At 54.8% G+C, this 9,979-nt stretch overlaps 1 protein-coding gene across 1 annotated transcript; it reads left to right on the top strand.

Moving 5' to 3' along the window:
• Nucleotide 1: 1 nt before the first annotated feature.
• PRDX6 (peroxiredoxin 6) lies at nucleotides 2-9,544 on the top strand. Its single transcript, XM_018925166.3, has 5 exons — nucleotides 2-157; nucleotides 2,554-2,710; nucleotides 7,275-7,421; nucleotides 7,900-8,046; nucleotides 8,640-9,544. The coding sequence occupies exons 1-5, from the start codon at nucleotides 66-68 to the stop codon at nucleotides 8,769-8,771; spliced, it is 675 nt and encodes a 224-aa protein (XP_018780711.1). The 5' UTR covers nucleotides 2-65; the 3' UTR covers nucleotides 8,772-9,544.
• Nucleotides 9,545-9,979: the final 435 nt, after the last annotated feature.

The following is a 9,979-nucleotide window of genomic DNA, read 5'->3' on the forward strand; positions in this document are numbered from 1 at the left end:
GCGCAGGCGCAGAGCGGGCGGCGGCTCCGGGAGCCGCGCCGGGGATTGCGCCGGGAACTGCAGCCATGCCGGGGCTGCTGCTGGGGGATGAGGCGCCCAACTTCGAGGCGGACACCACGCAGGGTCGCATCCGCTTCCATGACTTCCTGGGAGATTCGTGAGTGCTTGAGGATGTGGAGAGATTGGAGGCAGGGGGTGGGATGTCCACGCCGCCGGGGATCCCGGGGAGCCAGGACCGAGCGGGACCGCTCACCTCCTTCCTTCCTCCCTCCTTCCTCCCTTCCTCCTTTCCTCCTTTCCTTCCTTCCTTCCAGATTTCCCACAGAGCCCCAGCTGCCTCTCAGGGTGGGCTTCCTTCCTTCCTTCCTTCCTCACGCTGAGTTCCGTGTCACACGGTTCCGGGGGCTCGCTCCAAAATGTGGGTTTTTCTCGTAGAACCGGGGGGCCGGACCCGGCGGGATTCCCGGTGGGCAGAATCCCGTCCCCATCGTCCCCGGAGGGCGAGCCGAGCTCCCGAGGACAGAGAAGAGGCAGCGCCCGCCGCACGGCCAAGCCCGGCTTGCCAGAGCGGCGCTTAGCCCTGGGGACAGCTCGGTATCCCGGCAGTGCCAAGGTGACCAAGGGCTCGCTCCCGCCGGGCACCGCTCCCGCAGGGCCCGCTGCCCCATTCCCGACACGAGCACGGCGCCTCCGGGCCCCGCTCCCGGCCGCGCTTGGCAGGCTTGAATGAGCCCCTGCTGTCGGCACTGTGAGCTTGGGCACAGAGGGAAGAGAACCCTGTGAGCTTCAGCCCTTCTGAACCCGCTGTTCCGGCCTGGGCACGCAGCTCTCTCCTCCTGCCCGCTGCTGTTTGCTCAAAGAGCGCAGGGATTGTCTGAAGAGCCTGCTGGCACCAGTGGCCAGGTGTCTGCCCCATGAATTCCTGGTGACCCGTGGCAGTCACACGGCTCTGGCAGAGCTGCAGGAGCCCTCACTTGATCTCTCCAGCTGCATTCCCAAATCTCTCAGGCAGGACTTTCCCCCTGCTGTGGTGCTGGGTGCCCAGTGAAGATCGGTGCAGTAAGATCTATGTGGTTTGAGCTGAGAAATGGTGGAAGGAGTCTCTGGCAGGGAATTTGGAGTGCTGGGGGTGGCTTTGCTTTAGCCCCTGGGAAGTCCTGAGAGCCTTTTTGCTCCAGCTCATCCTGCTGGGCTGCATTGCTGCCTTTCTCTGTGCACTGCCTCCCATACCTGGCAGGTGCAGGATTAGTGTTTGCTGCTCTGAAGAGTCAAAATCCATTGCTGCCAAGCTGTGGGCAACAGTGAGGTGGCTGTGGCATTGTAACAGGAGCCACAGTTGATGTTAACTTCTGGCCTCCCCTGCTATTGATTAATTCTTACCTTTTAAATAAGTGCAGCTCACAGCAGCAGCTGGGTTAAGGCTTGGTCCTGTCCCATTCTTTTGATTTGCATAATGCACATTTGTGTGTGTCTCCTCGTGGAGGTGAGGTGCAGGGGTGGTGGCCAGCTCATGAATCAGTGACCATCTCTGCAATAACCTGGCCAGGCATCCCCTCACACTTGGGGTCTCTGGGCTGCACTGAACACCTGGCTCCCCCAAACTTCCTCACATGGCACAATGTTCACCTCCATGTGAAGAACCAGGGGCTATCCCAGCATCTCCTGCAGGATCCTGGAGGCAGAGTGGGGAGTGAGGTGCAGGGAGTTTCTCAAAGCAGGGCTTATCTCATGGAAGTTCCTGGTGGTAGGGAACAAAGAGTTGCTGGGGCAGGAATTGCTTATCAGTGAGTCGAGCTGTTCCTGCACGCCATGCAGAATGCACAGTGTTGGGAACGATGAAAGTGTGACAAGAAAGTCTCACAGATATGTATGTTTAGCAGAAAGATTTTTGAATGTAGAATATGAAGAAAGAATAGAGAAGGAAGCAAGTTTTGAGATAGAAGAAAAGAATTGCTGAGCCAGCCTTACTGGATAACCAAGGAGGCAAAGGGTGTGTTAGTTAGAAGGGGTTTTTATGGCTTAGAGCAAAGGATAAACCCACCTCAAACAAGAAAATGTTTTTACCAAGCAGAAAGATGGCACAGGCAAACAAGTCAGCAAATGTTGCAAGTAGAAAAAAGCTCTCAGAATTTTTCACTGCAAGAATACAGTTTAAGCTAGAAGTTGTTTTTCAGTTATATACTAACTTTAAGTGATTGGAGAACAGTAACATGAATATGGTAATTAGAGTAGTTATGATGGGCTATGGACAATAGTTCAGGGATAGATTGGTTCTACTGTATGAAGATGCTCAGCAAAGAAAAGTACAGAATGCACTGTAACCAAACCCAAAGGGTCTCCAGGCCTGCCTGCAGCTGGAGCTGACAGCTGTAGGCACAGCTCTGTCACCCACCACCCTGGACTGCTGTAAGGTCTTGGATGGAATAAACTGCATTTTGGAGAGCCTCTGGAGTCCTGCATCCCTCATTCAGGCTCTTACAGCACAGCTTTTGTCTGCAGCACAAACCAGAGCCACAGCTGACCTTCACAGCAGCTGCTTCCCTGCCGTTGCAGGTGGGGCATCCTGTTCTCCCACCCGCGGGACTTCACCCCCGTGTGCACCACGGAGCTGGGCCGGGCGGCCAGGCTGGCCCCCGAGTTCAGCAAGCGCAACGTGAAGATGATCGCGCTCTCCATTGACAGCGTGCAGGACCACCTCTCCTGGTGCAAGGTACGGGCTCTGGGGGGGCCTTGGGGGCTGCAGGAGATGCCCAGGCAGCCTTGGAGGTACAAGTGTCACATCCCAAAGCGTGGCAGTGCGGAAATTCAGGGCAGGAATGGGGAAAGTCTTCTGCATCTTCGGGGAGCACCCCACAAAGTCAGGGTGCTCTTTGCCCTTTGATGCTGATGCTTTGTGAGGGCTGACCTAGAACAGAGGCTGGACAGAGGTAAAGAATAAAGCAGGGATTTATTAAAAGGCCTCAATGGATCCACCTTGGGCAGCACAAGAGCCCAGCCAGGGCTGCACCCAAGAGGGACCAAAATGGTCACAAAATGGACAACTGGTCACGGGGTCTCCCACTTTTATAAGTTCTGCTCCATTTGCATGTTGAAGTTAATTGTCCAATTCCAGCTCCAGCCCACCCTGCTTGTTTTTCTCTCTTCAGCCCATGCTGTTTGTGCTCTTGGGCTGAGATTTGGATCATTGGTCCTTGGTGCCCAGCTAGAGCAGGAATTGTTTTTTCTCCCTACCCTATGCAGAGAGCTCAACATCCCCTAACACGAAGCCCAGAAGTACATACTAAAGCAGCACAGAATCTGAAAAATAGAAAAGCTCAAACCTGAGGCATCAATACAAGAGGAAAACAATATTACTGCTGTCCCACCACTGCTGAAAGGGTTAAAATGTGTGGAGGTGATGCCAGAATCTCAGAGGAAGGCAGCCTACCCACAGACCCTCAGGAAGTTCTGTAATAAAATAGGAAAGGAAAAGAGACATTAGAAGTGAGGAGAAAATTGCAGTTCATCCTCGAGCAGGGAGGAGAAAACAGGACAAACGGAGAGATGTTAACTGTAAAATCACAAATAGGAAAATGTTAAATGTGAAATGAACATAAGGGAGTATTAAAAAGAGGTGGGAGGGGAATAACTCGGTGAAAGAACTTGCAAGGAACTAAGAAAATCTTCAAAGGCAGCCTGGGTGTGCTACCAGGGGGAATGTTTCCAGGGCTAGAGGTGGCAGGGGTCTAAAATGAGTATTTCAGACAGAAATGGCCAGAGTATTAAAATCCTGGGGGAAATTACCTGCCACTCTATTAGCTCTTGAATTGGGAGTGTTCTCACATATTTTCTAGGGGTAAGAGGTGCTTGCAATAAAAGGTGAGAAATTTCTACACTCAGTTGGACATTATTTTGTGCCTGACTGGCTTTAGAAATTAGCTAATTGCCTTATTGCTTAAATCAGCCTCTGAACCTGAGTGATGCATGGCCATTGCCCCAGCAAGCCTCAGAAGGGCCTGGGAAAAGCAGTGTACAAATCCCAGTAAATGAGATTTCTGCGCTGCTCAGACTGGCTGAAACCAGCAGAGAAATTAGCAAATAACATGTCATTAGCCAGAACAGAAGGTTTGTGTTGTGCTTTTGTGAGGGAGACTCATCTGCTGCTTGGCCAAAGCTGAGGTGTTAGGGTGTTGCTGACTTCTGCAAAGCCTTTGAGTTTGCAAGCAGCTTTTCCATGAAGTCAGCTCTGTGAAGGGCAGGCTCTTTCTTGCAGGAAAGCAGGAATTTGTGTCAAGGGAGGGAAGTGCTGAGCTCTTTCAGGGCCTGCAGGGATATGGGGCTCAGCAGGCTCAGGTGATCTGAAAAAAAGATGAACTAGGAGCTGACTCTGCTGATCCTATGGAATTATTCACATGGCACAAGCTCAGGTGAGACCAGGAGAAGTTGCAGAACAACCTTGATGCTGGCTGGGGGGAGGCAGAGCAGGAAAGCCTTCCAGAAGAACCAGGAGAGGCAGTGATTGAAGCTGTGGTGAGCTTTCTGTGAGGCTGGGAGAAGCCTTGGAGCCAGAGGTTTGGAAGTGTCAGCTCAGCACCTGTCAGAAAGAAACAGGTGAAAATCCTTCAGAGCCAAAGATCCAACTGGTGAGGACAAATCCACAGTTCCTGTGTTTCACTGGATTAAGACCAGGAGCGAGCAAAATTTTGGGAATGCTGCACACAGCATTCCCAAACACACCTCTGCTTCCTGTCTGGGTGAAGCTGCTTTTACCTGGAGCACAGCCTGCAAGGAAGCAAGTGGGCAGGAGGGGTGGCTGAGCTCCTGCATGAAACAGTACAGAAACTTCTGCTTGCTCTGCTGCCATGTTTCAGTGGGCAGATGGATCTGCCTGGAAAGGAGGGGCCAGAGGGCAGCCAAGAATCCCTGTGTCACTTTGTGCAGCCGTGCTTTCCAGCCAGGGATGTCACAGCTGTTCTCAGCCATCCCTAGGCACAGAGCAGAGCCTTGCTCCAGGACTGGGGACTCTAGCTCAGCCAGGCATTGATCCCACCTCCCCAGGCAGGAGGTTGCTGCTTCTCCAAGGGCTGGGGGAATGCCTGATCTCCCTGAGCAGGCCTGGCTGGCACATGCTGTGCCTGTCAGAGGTTTCAGTGCTCTCTCTGGCCAGGGATACCTGCACCTTGGTGACTCAGTGGTGAATCAATCCCTCTGGTTTCAGCTTGGACTCTGGAAAGAAAATCAGTGATTAGGGAAGGGAGTCATGGGTGTTTTATTGCAACAGAGAGTGTGGTTTGTGAGGCTGTTTTCTCCCCAGGCCAGGAAATTACGTGCATTTTGGAACGAGTTACAGTCCACAGGATTCAGATAATACTTCTCAGAAACTCTCCTCATCCTCCAGCCCTGCTCTGAAGAGAGGGGTGGGTGGCTCTCATTTGCTGATGTCCATCTGCAGCCTCCTGTGACTCTGTGGAGCATTCAGCTGCATTTCTCCTCAGCTGAACTCTGCTCTCTTTCCTGCTCTGCTCTGCCAAGGCAGGTCTGCAGGACAGCAGAACCAATTCCCTGCTTCCTTCCAAGGCAGGCCTGGCCACAGCCCAGCTGAGATCAGTAGCCCCTTTCTACAGGGCTGTGGTGACACAGAAAGGCCTGGGGAGAAAACAGGCAAAGAACAAAGCTGGGAAGGAAACCTTTGGCCACGTGTGCACCACTTGACCTGCTTGCAGCATCCTGAGCAGCTGGGGCAGGGCTACAGCCCCTTTTGTCAGCACCAGCAGCCATGGGGCCTGAGGAGGGGTGCAGGGCCTGCCTGCTCTTGCTGCTGTTGAGCAGTGCCAAGGGGCTGAATTTCCAACCCTGCCCTCCCTGGGCTCCCCCACGTTCAGAGCCTGGGGAAGGCAGAGAGGTTCGTACACTGAGGGTATCAGCTGAGCTGATAATGCAGCACAGCAGTGTGAGGGAGGCTCACAGCAGCACTGCAGTCACTCTTGTCTCCTTGTAGCATGAAAAGGGTGAAAGGAACAGACTGCCCTGTTCTGGGCAGGAGCCTTGAATTCTGCTTGCTTTGATGCTGGAGCTGCCCTGCCTGTGCTGCCCTGAGCAGGTTCCTCCCAGCACTGCTGGGGCTCCCTGTAACCTGTGAGGGTGGCACTGCAGACTCCAGGCATAACTTAAAAACTCTAGTTGAGTCCAGACCAAGTTTGGAGATGCTCAAAATACACTTTTTTGTGCATATTTGTGAATCAGGTCCAGTCTGGACTAGTACAACCTCATGAACCATGGTCACAAGGCAGAGCCTCCGGGGCTGTGGAGGGGGATGGTTTTTCCTTCTGTGCCAGACATGGTTCAGGAGTGAGCAGTGTCCCAGCACCTGCACTCAGGCTTCCACTGGAGTTTTTTGAGAGCCTTTAGTTAAATAAGCTGTGAGTGACTCACTGGATGGAACTGGTGCCTCGCACAAGACCCGTGGAGTGTTGGACCTTTCTTTGTCTGCTGGTTTGCTCTGCCACTAGAGAAACAACTTAGGACCACAGTCCAGTTCAGCTGTGACACCAAAACACCTGTCAGCAGTGCAGGAGAGAGCTGGGAGAGGGCCACAGTTCTCAGTTAAAGCTCTCTGTGTCCCTAGCACGGGCAGGAGTTCCCTGTTGCTCCATGCCCGCAGCCTGGGCGAAGGGGGCAGCACCCTGTGGGGGTGCTCACAGGGGTCCCAAGAAGAGGGAAGAGATGAGGATCTGACTCCATGTTTCAGAAGGCTGGTTTATTATTTTATGATATATATTATATTAAAACTATACTAAAAGACTAGAAGAAAGGATTTCATCAGAAGGCTAGCAGAGAATAGAAAGGAAAGGAATGATAATAAAATCTTGTGACTGACCAGACAGTTTGATCCAGCTGACTGTGTTTGGCCATTAATTAGAAACAACCATATGAGACCAATCAAAGGTGCACCTATTGCATTCCACAGCAGCAGATAATCATTGCTTACATTTTGTTCCTGAGGCCTCTCAGCTTCTCAGGAGAAAAATCCTGGCAAAGGGATTTTTCAGAAAATATCATGGCTACACGGGCTGTGAGCACAGACAGCCTGACCTCCAGAACAAAGCACAGCCCAGCCTGGCACAAAGGTTTCTGGTTTGTCACCTGGTTTCTGGTAACTCCATGGAAGGCCACGAGCCCTGGCTGTGCTGTCCCAGCCCGAGGCCTTGGGGCCAGGCGAGTGGGGAGCTCCTGGCTCTGCCTGGCTTCTCTCTGTGCTGGTGCCACAGGAGCGTCCCATGGCTTTGTCCCTGCAGGACATCAATGCCTACAACGGGGAGCAGCCTGCAGAGAAGCTGCCCTTCCCCATCATTGCTGACAAGAACCGGGAGCTGGCTGTCAAGCTGGGCATGCTGGACCCGGACGAGCAGGACAAGGACGGGATGCCCCTGACCGCTCGTGTGGTGAGTCCTGCCTGTCCCCACAGCCCCCAGTGCTGCCCAGCAGCACAGCACCTGCCAGCCTGCCCTGTGCCTGTGGGGCAGTTCACCTGCATGGGCATGGCCACCCTCAGGAGCTGGGATGGCTCCCTTGGGCTGGAACATTGGGTTCTGTCACGGCAACCCACCGATCCTGATCGTGCCTGTCCCAAACTAATTTCTGTCAGTGCTGGATCTGCTGGACTTTGCCTTTCCCCTCATGTGCTTGCACTAGAAGGGCACAGGTAGCAAAACAAGCTGGTATTGGACACAGGAGCTCCCAGAGCAAAGGCACATTTCCTGGGCTTCAGTTGTTCTCTAGATCCCCTCCATGGCATCTCCCCTGTCCCAACACCTGTGGTCAGGCAGTTCCTGGGAAAGGAAGGAGCATCAGGGCTGAGCAGATGCAGCAGAGCAGCCAGACAGATTAGCCCAGCCCCTGACACTGTCTCCCTGTGCTCAGGTGTTCGTTTTTGGCCCGGATAAGAAGCTGAAGCTCTCTATCCTGTACCCAGCCACCACTGGGAGAAACTTTGATGAGATCCTGAGAGTGGTGGACTCCCTGCAGCTCACAGCATACAAGAAGGTTGCTACCCCCGTGGACTGGAAGGTGAGGAGCAGGGCAAAGCTCACAGCCAGGCACTGGGAACAGGCATGGAAATGGCAGCCAGCCTCCCTTGGAGGGGCAGCCACAGGGTGGGGGAAGCAGCAGCTGGAGGCAGCCTTGCCTCTGAAGGCTTCTGTTCCCTGCTGGGCCAGCTCACCCACCTCCCAGGAAAGCAGATCTTTCCCCAGGGCTTGGAGTCAAGGGGGAGCCAGCACCACCTTGTCCAGGGGTGCCTGAACTATAGGGATGGATGAGAAGACATGGGCAAGCTGAACTATAGGGATGGATGAGCAGACGTGGGCAAGCTGTGCTCCATCCAGCATCACAGAAAGCCTCAACCTCCCCCTCCTTACCCCCTGTTCCCCTGGGAGTGCCATGGCTGTGGGATGCCATTGGCAGGGCTGGCAGGTGGCACAGCTCTCCCTTTGGATGTCTCCCCTGGCTCCTGGTGTAGCTCCCTCTCTGCCCTCACTGCTGTCTCCAGGCACGGGGCACGCCTGGGGCCCAAGGGCTGAGCACTCACAGGGAGGCACTGCCACCTGTGCCCAGCCCTGCCAGCTCCTGACTGTCCCCATTTGTCCCCACCTGCTCCCCAGCCCGGTGACAGCGTCATGGTCGTGCCTACCTTACCTGATGAGGAGGCCAAGAAGCTCTTCCCCAAAGGGGTCTTCACCAAGGAGCTGCCATCAGGCAAGAAGTACCTGCGCTACACCCCACAGCCAGAGTGAGGGCTCTGTCTGTCTGTCTATCTGTCCTGCTGGTGTGCTGGAGCCTTCCTGAGCCCAGCTCCTGCCCCTCTGACACCCCACGACCCATGGCCTCGTCTGTCACACTGCTGCTGCAGCCCTGAGGGCAGCCCTGAGCCAGCCCTCCGTCCCTGGGTGTTCTGCTGCCTCGGACCAGCCCTGAGCCAGCCCTGAACCAGCCCTCCTGTCCCTCCATCCCCATCCCTCAGAACCAGCTCCTGGGTGTTCTTCTGCCTCGGACCAGCCCTGAACCAGCCCTCCTGTCCCTCCATTCCCATCCCTCAGAACCAGCCCCTGGCTGTTCTCCTGCCTTGGACCAGCCCTCCTGTCCCTCCATTTCCATCCCTCAGAACCAGCCCCTGGGTGTTCTCCTGCCTTGGACCAGCCCTGACCCAGCCCTCCTGTCCCTCCATTCCCCAGAACCAACCCCTGGCTGTTTCCCTGCCTCAGTCCTGCCAGGAGCACACGAGCAGCCCAGTGGGGACTGCAGGGCTCCTGCTGTGGTGTCCCTCCCATTTGGTGCCAGCCTCGAGGCGTGGTGAGGAGGGGTGTCCTGCTGGGACAGGGAGCTCTGGGGGCTCCAAGCTGCTGTGTGCCTTTCAGAGCAGCCATCTAACCTGTGGTCCATGAGTAGGGAGGAGCTGCAGAGCTAAATCTCTCACCTCTTAATTGCTTTCTCGTCTCTTGCTGGAAGGTGATGGTTTCCAGGTTTTGTGGAAGAGGGAATCAAGCAAATAAACTGACCTTCAGTACTACCTGCAGCGTCCCTTGTCTGTCTCTGCTGGCACCCCACATTTGCTGTGTTCCCTGTGGGCACGCAGCTGGGATTTGTGCCCAGGCTCTGGAGGGGGGTGGCAGCAGCACAGACTGCCCTTGTTCTTGCTCTGCAAGAAGGAGTTTTGGAGAGACAGCTTGTCCTAGGGCACATGGTCTCAGGCAAGGCAGCTGTGCTTTCCCTGCTGGGGAGGAAGAATATGCCTGAGCCTGGTCTGCCCTTGGCTGCAGGGCAGGTCCTTCCCTGCTCCTGGGGCACGAGCAGGCGTGACAGGAGCCATGCAGACTCCTTCTCCCACACCTCCATCTCAGGGATTTGTCAAGAGATGAGCAATGTTTTAATATAACAGTAGGAAAGAAAGCTGCTCACTGAATAGCTCATGGGGGGGCTACCAGCACCCCTCAGTGCCCAGCAC

Source organism: Serinus canaria, chromosome 8 (genome assembly GCF_022539315.1).
Source record: "Serinus canaria isolate serCan28SL12 chromosome 8, serCan2020, whole genome shotgun sequence".
Classification (NCBI taxonomy): Eukaryota; Metazoa; Chordata; class Aves; order Passeriformes; family Fringillidae; genus Serinus; species Serinus canaria.